The sequence below is a fragment of the Sebastes fasciatus genome, chromosome 11 (genome assembly GCF_043250625.1).
Source record: "Sebastes fasciatus isolate fSebFas1 chromosome 11, fSebFas1.pri, whole genome shotgun sequence".
In the NCBI taxonomy this organism is placed as follows: domain Eukaryota; kingdom Metazoa; phylum Chordata; class Actinopteri; order Perciformes; family Sebastidae; genus Sebastes; species Sebastes fasciatus.
Window position 1 is genome coordinate 16,354,012 of NC_133805.1, and position 22,086 is coordinate 16,376,097.

General features: G+C 41.9%; 1 protein-coding gene across 1 annotated transcript in view; it reads right to left on the reverse strand.

Annotated features, from left to right (window-relative positions):
- The window catches only part of yeats2 (YEATS domain containing 2), a 28,556-nt gene that overhangs the window by 5,620 nt on the left and 850 nt on the right, over positions 1-22,086 (reverse strand). Inside the window, exons 4-25 of the mRNA XM_074651118.1 lie at positions 21,359-21,451; positions 20,784-21,017; positions 20,542-20,660; positions 18,476-18,637; positions 16,937-17,048; positions 15,763-15,807; positions 15,507-15,675; positions 14,071-14,313; positions 13,082-13,249; positions 11,983-12,068; positions 10,784-10,969; positions 10,437-10,665; positions 10,002-10,160; positions 8,136-8,266; positions 6,961-7,110; positions 5,050-5,238; positions 3,174-3,546; positions 2,949-3,083; positions 2,296-2,424; positions 1,628-1,766; positions 1,181-1,257; positions 996-1,075 (exon numbers count right to left, since the gene is read on the reverse strand). Coding sequence (XP_074507219.1) covers positions 996-1,075; positions 1,181-1,257; positions 1,628-1,766; positions 2,296-2,424; positions 2,949-3,083; positions 3,174-3,546; positions 5,050-5,238; positions 6,961-7,110; positions 8,136-8,266; positions 10,002-10,160; positions 10,437-10,665; positions 10,784-10,969; positions 11,983-12,068; positions 13,082-13,249; positions 14,071-14,313; positions 15,507-15,675; positions 15,763-15,807; positions 16,937-17,048; positions 18,476-18,637; positions 20,542-20,660; positions 20,784-21,017; positions 21,359-21,451 — 3,408 coding nt within the window. The remainder of the gene's footprint in view (positions 1-995; positions 1,076-1,180; positions 1,258-1,627; positions 1,767-2,295; positions 2,425-2,948; positions 3,084-3,173; positions 3,547-5,049; positions 5,239-6,960; positions 7,111-8,135; positions 8,267-10,001; positions 10,161-10,436; positions 10,666-10,783; positions 10,970-11,982; positions 12,069-13,081; positions 13,250-14,070; positions 14,314-15,506; positions 15,676-15,762; positions 15,808-16,936; positions 17,049-18,475; positions 18,638-20,541; positions 20,661-20,783; positions 21,018-21,358; positions 21,452-22,086) is intronic.

Here is a 22,086-nt window from a genome sequence, read left to right on the forward strand (position 1 = left end):
AGACTCCGCTCCAGCTCCACTCTAACTAGCTTTGTTTGAGGGCGTGCCAAACTAGCCGCGCCAAACTAGCCGCTAGGCAGGTATTATGCAAATGTATTACTTGGTGACATCACCACGTTACGGACGAAAAGTCAAGACTTCAATCAAGGCGTTTCAGGCATTTCAGGAGCAGTGTTTCTGTGGGGGAGAATAACTCCCTTTGGCGTGGAATTTGGGCTTTGTAACTTTGTAGACCTTTTAAATGCACAAAAAACTATAACACACTAAAAGAAAGGGGAAAACCACAAAAAGATAATAGGTCCTCTTTAACATTTTGTGACTGCTAAGACTACATTTCAACGCACACAATCTCTCCAGTCCAGTCCAGTATCGGCTACCTTGCAGCCTGTCCTCCCTTGTCCTCGTCTAATGATGTGCCTCGAGTCCCCCGTCCCCCTAAGTAAATGAGTGACCTGTAGATATAAATATCCACGTCTGAGAGCCTTATATAGTCGTAGAGAAAGAGAACAGACAGCTACGACATGGGCTGGTCTGTATGAGCTATTGATGAACCCGTTACGAAGAGATGAGGAGACAACCAGGCGGAGATACACATCTGACCAGATAGATAGGGAGACATGAGGCCAGCAGAAAGCTCGCTGAGTCACCAAGACAGATTACACACACAGCAAAACTGCAAACAATGCAAATTATCACTGACATTATAGATGCCCTCACCCTGGAAACTAAAAAGCAACTGCTAGTAAACGAGGGGTTGCTGTCGCTCTGAGATATTAATGAGTCTATAAAATTCAGTTAATAAAATACCAGAAAATAGTGAGATAAAAATAAATAAATAAACATTACGATGATTATTCTTCTGTTGACTAATCTTTGCAGCTGTAATTTGCATGATTTTATGAAATATGGTAAGATATTTTTACCATTTCCATTTTTGCCAAACTTAATAACTAATGTACATCTCCACTGAGGCTTTATAATCAATAAAAAGTCACCTCTGATGCTCTGCGCTTGCCAATATTCCAGGAATAATACTGTTCTGTTGAAGAGGCACAGAACGGATGGGAGTCTTCAGCTAAACACACAAACAAACAAACAAAGAATTAAACAGCTTGACAAAACCCAGTGTGTTAGTTTGATTTTTTAAGCATATACCATATGCAAAGGCAAGCTCACTTACTCTTCTCTGGCACAATAAGAGGGAACTTCTTCATCACCGCTGTGAGCAGCTGCATCATGGTCTCTATGTGCTCAGTGCTGAGAAGGGAAACACAAATGTCAGGTGTACTACCAGAAAATGTTCACTGTAATAGCTGCCGGGAAGAGGAAGTGTTGTTAAAACCTTCCATTACGAAGCTGGTAGCTATTTGATAGCTTTAATAAGTGAAGCTACTCTATTCTTCACCGAGTTCAGCAAGTTAAATATGGAGACGTCAACACTTCGGTGGTGAAATAAATATATATATAAAAACACAGTTGCACTCTGATGACTCAGTGTCAGTGCGGCTGCAGAGAAAAACCTGTTTCTTCACTTGCATCTTTAAAAGACAATAAATCATCTATCCTTTTAAGATGCAGTTAATGTGCTGTAAGTCAAAGCAGCATCGTGACTTGTTCTAGAACTTACTTGATGAGGTCGTGTGCAGAGTTATCCGCCCCTTGCTCCTGCTTGACTGTGGTAGCTGCAGAGGTAACGGGGACAGGAGCAGTCACCGGGGGAGATGGACCAGCTGTGACAGCTGTGCTGGCACCTGGCTCTGTCTTCACTGTGGCGGCACAGAGCGACAACAGAAAAAGCACAAGTATGAGAGAAAGTTTCATTTCAATAATTCCACACTATTAATTTGAGGTCGAAGTTAGTCTTTGTTGTTTCTATTAAACACTGATGCATTTGAGAAGAGCAACATATTTTGTTTAAGCTAAACTTAAATGTGCTAGATTTGAAATTCAGAGCATTAATATAGCAGGAAACAACTGTAGTACTTTTTCAATAAGCAAATGAAGACACCGATTTCTTGAGCTACTGTTAGCTCTGTCAGCACTTTTGCCACCGCTAGCCACCGGCTCAGCCGTTGCCATGTTGAGAGCCGTTTGGAGGCAATCCCTCAATCATAGATATGCTCTGAATTTGGAATTTAGCACCTTTAAGTTTTTTGTAGTACCAAAACCGTGTTGTATTGCCACTACTATCAAACATTATGACAAAATGGAAGAAAATGGAGGTTGGGATTAAAAGACAGAAAGAATGAGGGAACAGAGGAGAGTGTGAGGTGTGAGGTGATGGACCCCTCTCACCTTGTGCCAGAGGCAGGGCAAGGGAGGGGGACGCCTGTCTGGCAGGACTTGGGGAGGCTCTAGCTCCAGCTGCTCCAGGGGTGGTGGAAGAGGAGGAGAGAGTACTGGAGACTGGGCCTTTAGATACTACTATACACAGAAGAACACACGCACACACAGGATGGATCAATGGCCCATCAGGTAAATACGCTTAACAGTTAGATGAAAAATGAGAGGGAGAGGAAGATGGTTTACTGCAGAGGGAGGAGAATCTACAGTTGATGTTTGAGCGTCTGTCTCAAATAAATCACACCATGTAGTCATACGTACTGGCAAGATGAACTCAGTTTAGAAAGACAAATGAATAAAGCTGCTTTTAACTACTAAAGTCTTGCACTCTTAAAATCATTTGAGAGAACAAAATGCTTTATTTCAACATTTGCTCTTCAGAAAACTTGCAAAAGATGTGGCACACCAACGAAGCAATCAATGTCAATGTTGCATCATGTTTTATTCAAATGCTACTGCTACTGCCTTTTATGTACTTTAAGAAGTGATTTACAGAGTACAGTTTCTGGAATGCACTCTTATGCAAGACTCTCTCTACTAGTGATGAGGCAGACTGTTGTGCTGGCTAAACAAATGTTTCAACAAGCTGTCTCAGGCGTACTGACCTTTCCCAACAGGCATGAGTATGGTCTGCACCGCTCCAGACCCAGAGCCAACCCCCAGCTGCTTGAGCTGGTTGGCAGGGATGGTTAAGACTGTCTGCTGGGAGCTGGAACCTCCAGAGTGGATTTTCAGCATACCTGGACCAAACACAAAACAGATGACTGTACTATTTGTGTTCACATATCTTACACACATTCAAACCAGGTGATTAATACAGCGCTGCATACCTGAGAGAGTAGCACCCGTCTTCCCTCCCCCTGCTGCCACTCCGCTGACTAATGAGGCTGCTGTGACCAATGACGTGCCGCTACTTTTGGGCACACCCACCACAGTCCCCACCCCCGCACCCTTGGACATGCTGACGACGGGCATGTTGGTAACGCCTTTGGCTACGGTTACCACAGCTCCAGTTGAACCCGTAGCACTCTTTGTCATTGTGGCAGAGTTGCCAGCGCCCTTGACCAAGGTGGCCACCGCCGTCTTCGACAGGCTGCCTCCAGCAGCAGCACTGGCACTCTTAGCTGCACTGATTACTGCCGCTTGGTTGGCTGCCACCAGGAGCGAGTGGTGCTGAGAGGCAGACTTCCCGCCGTCGGCAGCCTGTGCAGAAAACACAGAAACACAGCGGTTTCACAACGGTCATTTTGCACTCCATCAATGGATAGAAAAAGATTGAAAAGATGCTCATGGAGTCTGGACAGATTTGTAACTTATTGTCATGACACGGCTTTGTTGAATACTCGATTCTGATTGGTCAATCACGGCGTTCTATGGTCTGTTATTTCTTTATAGCAGACCATTGCTATGGATGCAGTTCTGATGACCAGTTTTGTGTCAAATTATTGATTTCTTAAGTAAGGAGCTGTGTAATAATCAGGAGAATTTACAGCAAGCGGGTCATTGTTGTGAATAATCCCCTACAGGGCGATGTAAAATGGGCTTCGCTTTGCGTCCGGGTTCTGCATCACCCTGTCAAGGTTTATTTCGCAACAATGACCGGCTCGCTGTACATTATCCCTTACATATTGTTGTGATGACAATCTGTGCTACTACAGCGTGTATAACATGTTTCCAAGCAGCAACATATGCAAATTACAATGATTTATTATGATAAAATAAACATTTGATATTAGGGCTGACCCGAATGCTTTGAAGCTTCGACCGTTGCCATGGTATTCAACCTCCAAATCAGTATTCGAATGCTTCGGTTTTTTTGGTGTTTAGAAGAGAGAGAGGGAGTGCAGGGAAATTAAATTCACTGTGTCTGTTAACTGTCTTTTCTTTGCTCTGGTCACATTTGTTTTCCAGTGCCGTGCAACTCCCGGAGTGAGATGTTGCCGATCAGGTCATTGGTTTTATGGAATTCTCAAAGACAAAAGAGTCAATTTCTCTCACAGAGAGTCCTCATGATTCAATTAACAGTCCTAAATGGGCAGTTTGTCCAAGACAGGAAAAGCAGTTTTGTGTTTGCGTCGACATCTTCCGAGCAGTGAGTGTTATTCTTTGTTACATAATGTAGGAATATTTGTTTTTGCTTGTTGGAGCCTCTAGGAAGTCTTTTTTTGCATTTCCATTTCTCAAGTTAATGAGGCCTGGCCACTGACTCTGAAGCTGTAATCACCCAAACACAGACCACTGCTGATGGACTGCTGCTAGGGCTTCTAAACACACCATCTAAACTCTGCTCTTTCTGACACATACAACACTGTCCTTGCTACTGCACTCACTGGGTCACTCCTGTTTTCTATGTATTCATACTGCAGTGGTAAACATTTAGAACATTTATCCCACTTGAACAAAAGTATAAAGACAACGAAAATGTATCATCTGGGATTATTCCTTCTGCAAAAGCATCCAACTTCACCATGAAAATAATCCTCAAATCACAAAAAAACATTCAAATCAATTATTTTTGTAATTGGAAAATTAAATACTTTATATCAAACTTGGTGGAAATGAAACTAGTTAGGAAATCTGGGGGCATTTGAAAACAAAATAACCAGTTTGCAAGCATTAAAGACTGTCTGGTTTGAAAAGGCTTTTAAAAATGAAACAGCTGTCAGGCTGAATAAAACAGAAGAATATGAGGAGCGTGAAACTAGCCTGTTGTTGACTGGCTGCTGCTGCAGCGCTGACAGAGCCGGGGGTGGAACTAGCAGCGGTGATGACTCCGCCTGTCATCCTCAATGTGGTCGTCCCCGGCTTCGACAAGTGGCCTGCTGCCGCCGCTGTGACCGTCTTAACAGAACCGTCAGACAACTTCACCTGTGCACCCTGGGAGCCGCCCACCACCTGTCAATCAAAGAAATCACAATGTTCAATTTAGGATCTGAAACTGAGAGCAACCATTCACTTACAATCCACAACAACGGTCTAAACAGACTTAAACTGGAAAGGAAGCAAGTGAAGTGGCAGAAAATTAATTAGCACAGTCTGTCACAGTAAATCAAGACAAAATTAAAAGTGAATTTTCTCTCCAGACTTTGATAAGCTGGTTACGTTGTTATGTAAAGTCAAACAGTCAAATTGTCAAATATTAGCTGCAGGTCAATATACTACAGTATGTCATACACAGGGTTTGTGAAAGAGTTTTAAGACAATCCTCTGAAAGGCCATAGACTACCTTCACAACAAACAGTAATTACATCATTTCAATTTGACTCAAATCATAATGCTCCTTGCTAAAAATAAGCGCAAGAAATTGGCTTTTTTCTTGAGGGAAAATTGAGATCAGAGAACTCATCAAATGTACTGACAAAGGGAAGAAAGAACAGCATTATAAGAATGAGGGGAATTAGCCATAATTATTGCTCTGATCTCTGCTAAAAGCATAGTTCATTTAGTTTTAGTCTGACAATCAGGAAACACTCACAGAACGCATCAAAACAGTGTGACAGCTAAGTCCAGGGTGGGAAATGTGTTTGGTCAATGGCTGGTAAATCTGACATGTCTGCCAGTCAATGCACAGATCGCATGATGTCCACAGTGATGCTTATTCACAGCCCTCTTTTAATGTTCATGGATACCACACTAAGCAACATACAGTAGGTACGCCTTTCCACAATCAGTTTAGCCTGTAAACTCTGAGATTAGATAAGACTGTAGTGTCAAACTGGAAGCACAGGTCTAGTATGTGTGAAGGTCACATACTGTCAAAAAGTTAAGAGGGCAGCAAACACAGATTACTATTATTATTAGATTATTAGTGGTGTTAAGCAGTGGGAAAGAAAACAAATCTATATCTCAGTGGGGAGAGTAAGCAGGACAACCAGGAATTCTCAGTAGGAGCAAAAGTGCCTGCAAACACCAAAGGAGGTCTTCGAGTGTCTCTCAAAACTGTACTAGTCATTGTCCTGGGATGGTGATGGTGCGTTCACACCAAATGCGACGCGAACCTTTAGCACAGCGCAATTATATACAAAGTCAACGCAAAGACGCGATTGGAGACAAATACGCACATTTTGCATCACTGAAATTTTTGAAGAGAAATTCACGTGACGCTGTGTCGTAAAGGCCTATCGGCGTTGAGATTCTCCTGTCGACACTGAAATCTTGATGTTTTTAAATCAGAAATGGAGGAAAAAATTATTGTAGCAGTCTGTAGGCACCCAGGGCTCTACGATAGTACCTCATATTTGTAGACTGGACGAAAATCTGTGTATAAATTGTATCAGTATAAACAATAACGTTGCTGCCGTATTTCTGCAAATACAATTTTAGCATAGCATAGACCTGATCGATCCAAACTCCATTCAGAAAACAAGAATTTTAGAAGTTGTTTGCTTGTCGTCTTGTTGACAGACAAGACACACCTCATCCACACACACCTCTTTGCTACTGGTTGAGGTTTCGACTTCGCCAGTCAAAGTTCACCTAAGTCCACGCAATGCGAAGACACAAACTGTGTGACCTTGCCCTTAGTGATGTATACACCAAAGACAAGCCAGTAGTAATTACATTAGTATGAGACATTGTGGAGGACCAGTTGCCTTCAGTCTTGTTACCCAAACTGACCTGAGCCAGGATAGCCGCCTTCTGTCCAGCTGTCACCCGGATGGCCTGCTGGGTAACGGTTGCTGGAGATGATGATGATGCATGACCTGCCGAACTTGAACCTCCCTGCTTCCCTGAACCCTGTGCTGGCTGGCCAACCAGAAACGTGCCCTGTGGATAAGCAGGTTTAGGGATAGGGTAGAAATACAACAACATATCACTTTGATTGTATTCAAAGTCGCTGAACAAATAGGGAGAAAACAGGGTTCAGTGCCCTTAAACCAATCTTAAAGCTAAGGTTAACATGTAATCCTTATTATGCTGTGCAGAACATTAAGGTACATTTTGATAATGTGAAGGTATGACGATTCTAAACATGTAAAAAGCATCCATTACATCAGCTGCTTCCTCTTTTATATATCCTAATAGCTTACAGAAAAATGTAATTAGCCTTCTTTGAAATCAATGCATCATCCTTTTAGCTTTTAACTGGAGAGAGAGAGAGAGAGAGAGAGAGAGAGAGAGAGAGAGAGAGAGAGAGAGAGAGAGAGAGAGAGAGAGAGAGAGAGAGAGAGAGAGAGAGAGAGAGAGAGAGAGAGAGAGAGAGATTATCTCTTTAGCTGTTTAAGGAGATATACACTTATATATATAATAATAATAATATATTTAAGAATATTTGTAGGAAACACTCTTGAAGATTGATGATTATTAGGAAACACAGCCCAGATTTCTTACTTTAAACGTAGGTGGAAACCTCTGCGGACAACTTCATTATGTGCTGTCGGCTAAATGCACAGACGGCACTGTTCTAAAGCTGACTGCAGGATCAATGTTGCTATAATGAATGTGTCTAATTTAGAACACGCTGGGCTCAACCTCTCTCCTAGAATACAAAAATCTGAGATTCACCAAGGAAAAAAAAACACATTTGCAGACTGTGCAAGTCTTGTCATGCCATAAGGGAGTAAAATCTGAAATCTGTTCTTTTTGTAACTGTGGTGATGAATATTAAATGTGCAAGGCAGACCACAGACTTTGATGAAGTACTTCAAACTCTGCTCAAAACATGCCAGCAAATAAATACTAAATAAAAATGAGAATAACCAACAACACAAAACGCATCAAAGAGATTTTTTTATACAATAGTATGCGCATCTCTGAGGTTTGCATTATAGTGTAAATGCATTTCTACCCACCTGTGGGGTCTGTTTAAGGATATAGGAGGTGTAGGAGAGGTTGGAAGGCAGACTGCTGGAAGAGGAAGAGGAGGAGGAGGAGGTCTGAGAGTTGCCAGCGCCTGCCGATGAGCCGCTCTGGGACTGCTGACCTAAATTACAGACAGACACATACACATCAGTCTCAAATCTGATAAACAATCCTGTTATTCTTTATCCCAAATTACAGCTCATCTTCTATTCATTCATTTGTGGAATTTCAAATATAAAGCATATTTTACTTTACAGAGTATACAGAGCTAAACAGAGTAATGTTGGTTTACTACTGTGAAATTTGTATTTTAGATCAAATACGGGATGCTGCTTAATCTCTTTAATCTCATTGCAATTTGACACGGAGTGTGCTCTGTGAGGGATTCTAGCTCGCAGTACACATTAAAAAAAACAGCAGAAAGAAATAGATGACTACGCCTGAGTCACTGTCCAGAAGGTAGTGTAGCAACCAAAATCTGTAACTGCCACCCAGCATGCCTCAAACTGTAGAGTCACTTCAGAAGTTGGTTTCTTACTTTTTTCCAAACTTTATGATGAGCTGAGAGCAATAACATTTTTGATACAGCTGTCTAAAACTTGAGGCATGGAGGAGAAAGACGGGACGTTAGTCATCTGGTTGGGACACTAACCCCGGATACTGAGTCACCTACAGATTCATGTATGAGTTTCAGTTAGTCCCAGACAATTTCAGACGACCATGTAAGAGACACACAAGGAGAACAATATGTGCTGTTACATGCTAGAAGTAATGTGTTGTGCATTGCAAGATGCTGAACTATTCTCAGGCTTTGGACACATGCACTTTGACATTAAATTATCATAATTATTATCATATAGGCCCAAGACAATTCTTTTTTTTTTCTTCCCGGAATTTTTTTTTAAAAGTGGAGGTTGTATTATATTTGAGGGCTTAATATTGTGTCAGTGTGTCTGAGCCGCATGACTACATGAGCCCCTTAAAGTGTCCAGGAAGCTCAACTTAATCCCAAAGAGTTATCTGCTGGCTCATGTTATGTGTTTTGCTGCTTTTTTGCGTGGCTGCTCCGAGCGCTTCTGGTCGAACATCTCTGAACTTTTCAGAAAAGCGCTGCTGACGTCGCCGCTGCTCCTTTTCAGGAAACCAATCATCCGGCGGGACTCGTCACCATAGTTACCAAGAAACTGGAAGAGAAGCTTGTTTTGGCCGTGTCAGTCTATCAAGAGCTTTATGATATGTCAGACAGACATTATCATAACAAAGACCGAAAAGCCAATCTGTGGGAGCAGATCGACTGGAAACTGAATGTTGCTAATGAGTGTTGTTGCTTTTATCACCATTGTGTTGTAAGCTTGTTAGCTGTACAGTCAACCCTCTGTTAACGTAGTGTTAACTTAATTACTTCTTTCTCCGGTTGGTGCGCATGGTGAATAAACAATGTCAAACAAATACATAGTAGCCCAAATAGATAATCTAGTCTATCATACAACGGTGGTTAGAGTGGTGATATGCTGTCAAGATATTGTTGTCACACACATTTTTTGGAGCGCCGCTTTTTTGATGAAATGCTGGAATGAAGCGCTCCCCAGCTGCGCTTTTCTGTCTGAAAAAGACGCTACAGGGACACAGGCCCTAACAGAGTGTCACGTTGGAAGGTGGTAAGTCCAACGAGACTTAAAACAGTCAAAGAAACTATTTCCCTGGTCTTAAAACCCAAAAGAGCTTGACAGAAGTGTGTCAAGTATGTCAGTATGAAGAAAGGAGGAAGGCATGGCTAAATAAGTATTAACCGACACTGTGTTATTGTGCCAATGTCTGTATTTAAAAAGATTAATATAGGATGCAGCATGTCTCACTTGCACTGGAGGCTCGGAGGATGGCTCCCTGCGGGATGAGAAGCAGCTTGCCCTTCCCAGAGGGGTTCTTACTGTTGGTGGTCAGATAGAGTTTGGTGCCAGGAGGCAAATTTGCCAAATTGGCCAAGTTGTTGGCTGGCAGCTGGAGAGTAGCCATCACTGAGGACATACGCAGAAAGAAAAAAATGATTATTCATCCACCTCTGAAATTGCACTCCAAATATATAACAATAAGAATCAATTTTCCTGGGCTAAACCAAGCTGATATACTATACCTTGAGTCAGAAAATGATTTTAACACAATAGTGACATAATATACAACTTTATAAAATGTGCATATTCGAAATTATTATATAAATTGTACTATTACTTGTGATGCCTTAGTGTCCTGTGCATCACATGCTTTTGTATGTGTGTGTGTGTGTGAACTCTGACCTCCGCTCTTGCCACTTGAACCACCAGCCGCCTTGGCAGCAGCCTGCTGACCAGAGATGCCACTGGCTCCGCTGACGATGGCTTTAGCGACTCCCTGAGCCAAAACCTGCTTCCCACCCATCACCTTAGAGACAGAGGGGTTGCCCTTGGCGACCAGAATCTGTCCACTGCTGATAGCCACCTGTTTGACTGCAGACTGAAGCGTTGAACTAACAGGAATACCCAACATCTAGAAATGAGAGAAGGGCCAAATATAAGTTTTTGAATGACTGTAACTTGTGCATCACTATTAACATGTAAATGATTGATGTGCTTCTGTGTGAGGTTGTGTTGGGTATTAGACTGACCTTGCTAGTTGTGGCCCCTGTGGCCCCTCCTGCCTGTTTCTGGGCCGACATGGAGATCATGTGACCTCCCTTCACTGCGACAAACTGGTGTGCTGCTGTAGCAGCAGGTTGCTGCTGGCTGGTTACTGTGGAAACCATCTGCTGCTGATGTGTCGAAACTTCCCCTGGCTCCTGCTTGATAATAACCTGCACAAAATTGAGTGCACATAGAGAGAACGATTGTAACAGGAAGGCCACTCTGAATTATTGGTAGCATAATTTGGTGAAAAAGAATTGTCTTGGGCCTATATGATAATAATTATGATAATTTAATGTCAAAGTGCATGTGTCCAAAGCCTGAGAATACATCTTTACTTTAAAATTAAGACCCCCTTATTTTTTTCCAACAGGTTACAGGATGCAGAGCCGTGAGAAGAGATTTGTTGCCTAAAATTATTCATCAAGGAGATGTTTTTATATTCCCCATCTACCCTGGCCTTTAGTACCACAGCAGGTGCCAGCAGCCTACAACAGAGACAACTCTTGAATCTGAGACAATGAGAGCACCACTGTGATAAAACAGACTTTTTAAGTGAAATCGTATTTCATTCTTTGTGGATGCTGACGGGAGGATGAGCATGTGGGAGTGGGAGGATTTTTACAGCGGGGTATTGACACTGAGTGAAACAGAACCATGCAATTCTCTCTGCAAAAGCACCCCAAACCCCGTCCTCCTATCTTTAGAGTGATGTCCCATTTAAATAGCTTGCCAAGGCACTCACATCTGCTGAAGATAGCACCCTGGCCTACTATTAATACCACCCCGCTTCGTTAAAGATACAGATACTACAGGGACAGACACTTCACATTGGTGGGAACAGATTAGGGCTGCAACTAAAGATTATTTTCATTGTCAATTAATCTGTCGAGTATTGTCTTGATTAATCGATTAGTTGTTTGGTCTATAAAATGTCTGAAAATTACGTCCTCAAATGTCTTGTTTTGTCCACAACTCAAAGATATTCAGTTTACTGTCATAGAGGAGTAAAGAAACCAGAAAATAAATAAATAAATTACTCAAACCGATCGATTATCAAAACAGTTGGCGGTTAATTTAATAGTTGACAACTAATCAATTAATCGTTGCTGCTCTAAGAACAGCTCAAGAGATGTTTTAGCTCATGTTAAAGGGTGACACCATTCAAATTCTACCAACTCACCTTCATCCCTGAGGAGAGGAAGGTGCCAGTGTGAACTTTGGGGGCTGGAGAGCGAGCGCCTTGAGACTGTTTGGCTGAGGGGCTTCCTGTGGAGTGATTTACACAAAAACACAAACAATAAGTCATGGAGGAGATGACTGTGCAGGAGATGGTTCACTGCAGTTCCTGCCATCCTGTCCACAGACATCAAGGCCATTGCGTTGCGAGGTGACAGTTCCCTGTCAGGGTTACTCAGCGTGGGTGTTTAAGCCGAGCAAACCAAGTTTCGTCCCGTACCTACTGCATTAAAATTTGTTTTATCCCAGGATTGGTGAATCAGCCACAACGCCCACATCATCCAGTTTGATAAAACATCACTTACTGGCACTCCGGCCCTGCTGCCAGATCTGGTTGAGCTGTGCATTTGTGGAGGAAGAGTGGGAGTGGCTGAGTGGGCGAGAAAGAGTGAGCAATCTAAGCGAAAGAACTCTTAAGTGGAACATGAACCGACACTGCTGATGTGAGGAGGTAAATGCAATAGCCTTGGTGATGTAAGATGACTCTGCTCCATGATAGGGTGACGCATACATAAAGTGCACAATTGCTTCATCTGACAGTGCACTCATCATTGCATATAATTGCACACCTTGTTCACGGGGAAATAAACACACACACACAAACACATACAGAACTTGATGTGAGCGTGGTGTCTCATCCTAATCTGGCTATGAAACACAGCAGCTCAGTCACCATGGTAACCTCTCATCCAGAAACCATCCTGCTGGCTCACCACACGTCACACATCGAGTGCAAAACGGGAACAAAAGAGAGAAACAGGACATAGAAAAAAATAAAAGAAGAGAGGTAGAACAAAGAGCTGGATAAGAAGGAGGGTGAAAGAGGACGAGCAAGAAAAAAGTACCAAAATAAAGAGAGAGAAATAGAGAAAGAGTAAAGGAGAGTCTAGAGGGTATTGTTCATCATTTGTTCTGCTATAGAGTACATTCCTCACAGCCATTTTTATATTCTATGTGGGCGGCTTAGACACCGCTTCTCGATTTCGCTGCAGGTCCACTTCCGATTTCAAGCGGTACTTTGACACCGAGAAGGAGATGTGTACCTGTGGAGGCGGCGGATGAGGAAGCCATGCCGATCACCTGCCCGGGCTTGTCAACAATGATATATGGGTTATTGAGGACTGATGAAGAGTTCTGCTTGCCGTGGACAGGGGTGGAGGTGATGGGTGTGCGAGGCAGCGGGGAGTGGCTCGGGGTGGAGATGGGAGACCCTGCGGGGGAGAAAGCACACCGCGTATTAGATGAATAATTGGGATGTTATCAACAAATATTTATGAACATGTAAATGATGTCTATTCCGTCCCTCTTGGTGGCCTTTGAGCCAGCAGCCTTCTAATGTTGTCATTCGTGTCACTGCTGGTCAAGTTGACATTAATTGAATTTAACAAATTAAAATAGAGCGTAGTGTTATTTCAGGCAGACCACAAAGTCAAGCTCTGCTCATGGCTGCTGCGCTCCCTGCCTTTGGCTTTCCATGTATGCACACGGAAGGGCAGGGAGGTCCCAGAACAGAGCCATAACGCCCAATACATACAGTATATTACTGCAAATGGAAATAAAGTTTCTCTTTGACTAAAGTGGTCCTGACTGAACTATCCAAAATGCTGATTTAAAGTCAGATGAGGTAGAACATTTTTTTTTTTCCTGCAGAAACCATTTCTAAAAATTTTGCTTAGTACAGCAAATGTGTGCCTGGAGGAGAAGTCGTGTTCCCTCCTGTGCAGCACAGCATATTCTTAACAATGGGTGCATTTTAAATAATTACACCAAGTGAAGAATGAGCCTCAATGCCAGGGAACAAAGTGTGCAAAATACACGGGACAGAACAATTGTGTGAATATTGGAACTTGACAAAGCTTAATATCAAGACAATTAAGTGTTTGTTTCTTAGTGGTGTTCATATTTTATCTGCATAAAAACTGAAATGAAAGAGTTTTCTAAAAAGAATTTGAAAGTAGGCTGTTAGGCGGCATGCAAAGCTATGAAAAATTCTTTAGAAACACTGAGATGGCCACTGGGTGGAGACATTTACCTGAAACAATTTTACAGCTCATGGTGATTGGTTGGAACGATTTCCCGGGAGACTCAGCAGGGCTGGGCGGCTGTCCTTGTGGGACAATCTTACAGCTTGCTGTGATCGGCTGGAAGGCAGAGTTGCCATGGGAACCCAGAGTGATCCTGTCGCCGACTTTGGGTCGGGTTGGCGTGCGTTCACCAGCGGTGAGGCCGGAGCTATGGCCACCAGCGGACCTCCCCATCTCCACTTTGATGAAACCTAGAAGGAAATGAGAGAGTGCATTTCCTTTATTCTCCCTTTCAACCTCATCTGGAAGAGTTACAGATGTAAAAATATAATATATCCAGAATAAGAGTACAAAACTCCTACCTAATGATGATAAGTGATTGTTTTTGTAAATGAGAACCTGGCTTATCATTTAATGAATATTAGTATCTTGTAACTGAGGAAGCAGGGTGGCCTACTGGGTATAGTGAGCGTCTACAACAGTCCAATATACACAAACAGGCAGGTGCCGTGCCATTCTTGTAAATAATCAAAAGTTACGTTCACATTCAGTTTCTCATCAAATTGAATTGTGTGTATCCTTGAGGCCTAATAAACATAATAAACATTTGCAGAGACGATTTTTAAAATATTCCAAATCCTGCCTTGTTTACATCCATGTTTACTAGCCAGCAGCTGCCTTTATTGGCGCAATGTTTCTTTATGTGTTAAAAACAAAGCAGCATGAAACCAGCAGCAGGAATATGCTTCACATTACCGACATGCTTGTGCGTGTGCATGTGGTTCTTCATGCGCATGAAGGATACAAACAAAATGGGGACCCATTAGTGAAAACATAAGGATAAGGATTTAGAACATTATGATAGAAGTATATGATGGTCATTCCCATGTTCACTTATGTCTCATAAGTTGTTGCAGCAATTTTTGGGTTGATACCATTTGTTACACAGATCTGGTGCTAAATTTAAAAAAATGTTAACATCAAAAATCCCTCAAAAATTGAATTTTTCAGGCACTGGATGGCAAGCACTTCTGTTCTGGAAACTGCTCAGAAACCCCCATATTGTCAGTATACCCAGGAAAGCCACACACCCTCTGAATGCCCTAGGTCTCTAGCTTGTGGTTGAGAAGTTTCATGACGCTGTGATTATCCTAGAGGTCACCACAGGTCATTTTATACAGTGAGGTCAAGTTTCGAAAAATGGTGTCACTACAATGAAATGGCTACTATGGGGACTAACATCATCACACATGAATAAAATTGGCTCATTGGATCCACAAGAATCTCAACTTTCCGTCCACTCTAGCTCTAAAACAGCCTGCTACACCCACTGTAAGACAGTAAAGTCGGCCGAGGACGCCGGCACCCTCAAGGACTGGAAGAGCTTATTTACTACAGTGTAAATATACTTTTTCATGATTTATGTTTCTGTGTGTGTGTGTACCTTTGTCTACACTGGAATCATGCGAGATCGGAGAACTGGAGCGTCCATAACTTTGGGCCAGGGAGGTGGCCAACGTGGGGCTGGCTGCTCTGTGAGTCACCTTGGAGGAAGAGGGCTGAGGGATGTAGTCCTCCCCAAGAGAGTTCCTATAGAGCTCAACATCAACCACCTGGAACAAATATAGCTCATTGTCAGAGTAAAGCTCTAAAGGGAGAAAAGTCACTGCAGAAAAACAGAGTGAACATTTATAACTTACAGTTTCTGCCCCAAGTGTCTGCAGCCCAGTGTATGTTCTGTCCAGCTGTAGGAAAAGAACAGATAATAAAGACTTTTATTGAGTTTAGGTAATAAAGTAGAGATAGTGGACTGGATTAGTGAATTATAAATCACTATTCATAGTTGCAAAGTCCAATACATTATAGATGCTTGCTCATAATAATGACTAAATCAAATTACTTAAAAATTCTCATGAGGTTTTCATGGTCTAGTTGTAATACACAGTATGTCTACAGCAATGTATCTACTAACTATGCCAAAGTCTTTTGTCACACAATACATATCTTATGCGATCCTACTAAGTTGTAAATTCTGAAACCTATATTTTTTAAAATTGATGGTAATGTGTCCACACCAATTAAGTAGGTCCAAGTATACAAAGAGTACGTTAAAGGGTAACTTCAGTATTTTTCACCCTGGACCCTACTTTCCCATGTTTTTGTGTCTAAGTAACTAATGGAGACAACCTTTTTTTTTTTTTTTTTTTTTTTTTAAAATCGGTCCAGTATTGAGGGAGAACACTGTAACCGGCTGCGAGGGCAAGTAGCAGCGTCAATGTAACATTACGTTCGCTAAAAGTGCTTATTTTTGCCACTGACAGGCTCAGATTGTGTCTGACAACATTATGGAAAGGATCCTACAGAGAAATAAAACCGTTTTCTTTACCTTTCTCTTGATCCGGTCTGTTTGTCATTGTGTCCCGCTCAAGGGGAAGTCTCGTTATGAAATCTGAATATCCGTATACTCTGGCTTAAATCACTGTCTTCCGGCAACACGTCACCTTGCGAGATTTCAAAACAACACTTCTCCTTGAGCGTTCCATAATGTCAGACTCTTATAATAACAATCAGAGCCTGTCATGGCAGCAACAACAAACACTTTTAGTGGACGTAAATGACGGTGCCAGCTTGCCCCAACAGCACCATATTGCAGCTTGTGAGCAGCTGCCGTCTACAGCGCTCTCCCTCAATACTGGACCAGTTTCAGAATATGAGCCATGACTTCTGTATGTTTGTGATGACATACTGAAGTCATCACAAACACAAAGGACATCATAAACACACCGTTAAAACTGCATGTGGAAAAAATACCGTGTCTCAGTCTGAAGAGGAAAACAAGCCGACTTATGGTGTGGTTCTATGATGTGGTCTGACCTTTAGCTGGTGGATGATGTCAATACGTTTGTTGCGAGGGTCTTTGAAGTGGATCTGGATCCTCACAGGAAACTCCCCCCAACCGCGACGTGTTAAATGAAAGGGCGACTCACTGGGAACAAACACAAAAAGCCTTATGTAAAGTCATCAAAATACAAATCTGGAAGGGAAATGATCCATAGAAGATGCAGCACAATGACTTTGTTAAAAAAAAAATACCAAGCTCCAACCCTGGTTTCTGACTCAGACTTAGTTAATAATCTCTTTAAATCAATAACTTAAAGGTTTCTCATCTTCTCCACCTTTGAAGTTTGAGGGTTTCATCCCTACAACAGAAACTGATCTGACTGCCTGCATTTACAAGGGCATGTGTATGTGCATGAATAGTATGTGTCTATTCAACAATATCCCACGGGTGATGCACTTTTGTTCTATCTTACTTTTGTTCATCCCTTAATCTACATTCAGGCTGTGTCGAGAGTCAGCAGAGAGCACTGGGCCTGTGTGGGGTTCACTGGGAACGAAGACTTGAGTCAGTCAGAAGGAGCTTATGAGCTGCTGCTACAGCTACGTGAGTGCCTTGTCAGCTGAAACAGCCAGGAGGCTACAGCTCAGGCTAAGGCTGACTGATGAAAGAGATCATTTATTCAGAAGCCATGGGCAAAATTTGAATCCGTTTGCCACTTTTAGAGGATAAAAACTAAACTTAACCACAGAGCCTGAGGCCAAACACTCCTTTTAGACTCCTAAATGAACTGTGCCACATCAATCTACACACCTCAGTGCTTTGGGCTAAGGCAAACACTTAAACACACATGTTTTTCTGAGTGACTTGACTACACAGTGCAGGTGTGACCACTATTAGTCATGTTGACTTTTAGTCTGACTCATTGTGTGCTAAATGACGTCACAGACCCCACCTAACGATGTGCGTATACAATCTGCATAATGGCTTTCTTAAAGGTCACAGACACAAATATTGTTTTCCCCTTTCAGCTATGATTGATGGGGACTGGGCTGGATGGGCTTCATCATCAAATATCCACAAGGGGGCACTCTTTATTAAAGGATTTTCACAATTGTGTGTTTACTGCTGAGTCCGGGTGACACAAGGTGAACATCAGCACTTGGAGGCTGATCTGAAAGTTGTTTCATTAAAACGTCAGCTGACGATGAAGACAGTCTCTTACGCATCCAGGTGCTATTATCCATCCAAAATGAGTTCCTCACTTCTTTCAGTTTGGCAAGTGGAGCGCGGAGAAAGGTGGGGCAAACCACTTACCTGGAATAATAATAAAAGTTTAAAAGCAAACATTGTGTCCAGGGGCAACACAACACACGAGGGAAAATCTTATTGGATCAAGTTTGTCCCCATCTCTCTGACTTCTATTATTGCCTGAGGTAACCACATAAAAGAGCACCCATGTGCAAATTTGTATAACAAAGAGAGGAGCGCTGCCTATATCGGAAAATGTGTACATAACCGAGGAGCGCTCACGCACACTTCTCAAATATGCAGAAAAACAGACACGCACAAACCTGACTTCCACGAGGTCATTGGGTTTGTAGCTGGGATGCAAGAAAAACCAGACTTTCTTTACAAAGTGGTCGATGCTGGGTTCCCTCCTGGAGCCCCTGACGTACACCATCCATTTATGGGTAGACTGGTCATTTTCTTCCCGCGTATCTGGTGGAATGTACCTGAGGGTGACAGACAAAGAGGAAAAACAGCCAGAGGGAGTAAAGAATTAGCACCAGTAAATCAAAGGGATAAAGTATAGTGAAAAGAAGTAAGATAAGAGGTAAGAACAGAAGATTTAAGGGTAGACTGGCTGCATGGATCACAGGCAAAAGCTCAATTTAAAACATTGGCCAGCCGCCATCTGACTTCTGTTGCTCCTAAAGTAGTGTTGTTATGGTAAGGATGGCCTCTGAACGAGGCGAACGGCGTTACCACAGTTTTGCACTCGACACCACAGTCTTGGAAAGGGAGGAGAGAGCGGAGGGGTATTCAGTTGGTTGCAATCTGAAACCACACAACTAGATGCCACCAAATCCTACACACTGTTTACAACAACACCTCTAGGGTAACTACCTGCCCAAAGCTGAAGTCAATGTGTGACTTATAATTCATTCACAGGTTTCACACATTGTCAAACTTTTCAATCCCTTCTAAAAAGCTAAGACAACATCTAGCTACTCTGTACTTTAAGTGATATTAGTATCTATGACTAACAACACCTCATTCTTATCAACAGGTCATTGTTTTTAATATTGACAGATTTGCCATATACCATGTCTAAGGTTTTCAGAGAGATTGATGAAAATACAAACTTTGATGTTATGGTTTTCAAACATTCTGACTTCCCATCAAAATAAGCATCAAAATAAAGGAATGTCTATTTGTGATCTGAAACCTATTGAACAGTTCACGAGAAGAACAAAAATAGACATCATGTAAACAGTCTCATGACTTCCGGAGAGGCTCCTAACCTCTAAAGACCTGGGGTCATATTCAGAAAGCTTCCTAGTACACATAGTTGATCCTAGTGACCTAGTGAATTATGACGTTTTCCAAGAATTTCCCCTTACAGTTAAAACTAGATTCCTGGTGATGATAAAGGTCATTCACAAAGCATCTTAGCCCTTAAGAGAGCTCCTACAATGAAAAACTGTTAGGAGTAGGGAGGAGAATTTTGAAAAAGCTCAAGAGTTACTTAAGCAGAGGAGAAAATGGCAGAAAAACCAAGAGGTAGAAGAAATATTCTCCAAATGCTGAATGACAGCGAGTTAATTAAAAGAGATTAAATACTAAAATTACCAGCATGGCAGCAAATAAACGTGAGCTAATAAATATAACAACTATCAGCATGTGAATAGGCTACTGCACAATTAGGCTTGTGATTTCAAACAGTTTGTTGGTTACTTTTAAAGTATGGCTTACAATTACTTCAACAGAAACGTTCATTACATAAAAGTATGCATAATTAATTACACAGTCTTAATAGAGACTAAATTATACGGATACATTTATATTACGACTTCTAAAAATATAATGAAATACTAATTATTTTTTGTTTTATGCTTTTATTCATTGATTTATTCTTAAGATTTTTTTCATTTTTTTTTTATCTATGTTTCTATTTTTTTGGATGCATTGAACTTTTTCATTTGTAACTGCACTCTGTATTTTCTGTTTTTATATCTGTGAAGCACTTTGCCAACTTATTTTGAAAAGTGCTATATAAATAAAGTTTATTATGATTAGACCTATTTCACTGTCCTTTCTATGCCCATCATCACTAAGCGTGCATTTTGCATCAGAGTGCATCAACCAATCGCACCTTTTTAAAATAGCGTGTCATACCTTGCAACGGAGTACACACCTCCTCACTCAGGTAAGAGTTTCTGTCCCTTCCTCGCTCAGAGTTGCTCTGAGAAGTTTCCTAAATCTCTCCTAAGCTAGTACTACATGCTAGAAATGTTTAGGAGTAAATTAGAAGCTCTCTTAAGAGTACTCTCATAATGTTTGCGAATACGGCCCCCGATCTACAACGTACCAAGTCAGAAAGATGACCGAGTGAGTAAAACTTTTGCTTACGTACCTGGACACGTTCCCCACTACGATTGTCTTTTTTGCATAGAGCCTAGAGGCTTCATTTCCAGTTGTGTGGTAGGTCACCCTCTGCTCTGCTCCTAAGGACAATGGCACGCCAAATGTGTCCTACAACAAATAATGGAGCACATTACACGCTTGATGAAAGATAAAAAGATGCAAGATTAATGCTGACTTGCATTCATCAAATAACAAACAAACAAGCCTGTCATCTTTGTCAGTTGAACTCACCTTGCCCGTATTGCGCCCTGGTCTGCGCTCCTGCCTGCTGCCGTCCTCTCTCCATGCTACCTCTCCATCTCTCTCAGCTCCTTCTCCTTGTTGTGAGAGGGACTCGGACTCGGAGTGGGCCAGAGAAAGAGTCTCAGAGCCCTGGTTGAGAGGGGAAGAGGACCGGGATGGGGACTCCAGGAATCGACGGATGGCTGGATGGTTCAGCACGGCAGGGTCACTCTTAGCAGCATGCTAGGACACAGAGGAAATGGTGGTTGCTGCTACTGTGCTATACCACTTCAAGGAGATGAAAACATGCACATTCTCAAAATTGTTTGTGGTGCTGCGAGTAGATCCCCTCCAATATGTACTTTTTCAAAAAAATGACTTGCTCCCGCACACACTTTTCTCTGCTTTATTAGTCAACGTTTCGGTCAACAAGGACCTTCATCAGGACATTAAGAAAGTCCTTCTTGACCGAAACATTGACTAATAAAGCAGAGAAAAGTGTGTGTGGGAGCAAGTCATTTTTTTTAAAAACTATGCTATACCACTACCTTAGAGCAGCTCAGTATGAATATATGGTATTTCACCTCTGGGAGCTTTGTTGTTCCAGCATTGGCGTAGTAATTGGCCACTATGCATGCCCTTAGCTTGTCCATCATCCTCCTGGCTTCATTGAGTCGCTGCAAATTAAGAAGATAAGATAAGATAAGATAACTTTTATTAATCCCCGGAGGGAAATTCAGGTGTCAAAGCAGCAACATCAGCAAACAGAGTGAAACACAGGAGAGGTAAAGGTATACAATAATTATAAAAACAATAATAGAGATATAAAAGATACAGAGTGAATGGGTGAACATAGTGTGTACAGTCCATCAATAAATACATGTAGTATGTGCAATAAATAAATGTAATATGTACATATGTGCAGTCTATAAAGTGGTATATAGGATGTATAGTGTAAAGTAAGTGTAAAGTGCGCCAATGGTTAGAGTCCAAGATGGTTAGAGAATAGAGAACAGAGCCTTTATTGTCATTGTGGTTGCAGATAGTGCATGTTTAAAGTTCTTAAGGTCCTCATAGTTCTCATATGGGGGTCAGTCTTGGTTGTGGAGCCTGATGACTACTAGCATGAAGCACTGACCGAGGCGCTTTGTGTTGTGCCGAGGGGGGGATTGGAAAAACAACCAAAATGCTTTTTGCTTTATACTGTAAACATAAGTGAGTTAATTTCTGTATATCTGCATTACTGATACAAAACAAGAGAAATACAAGTACAATGAAATGAAGCAAAGACACTTTTCCCATCATCCTCCTC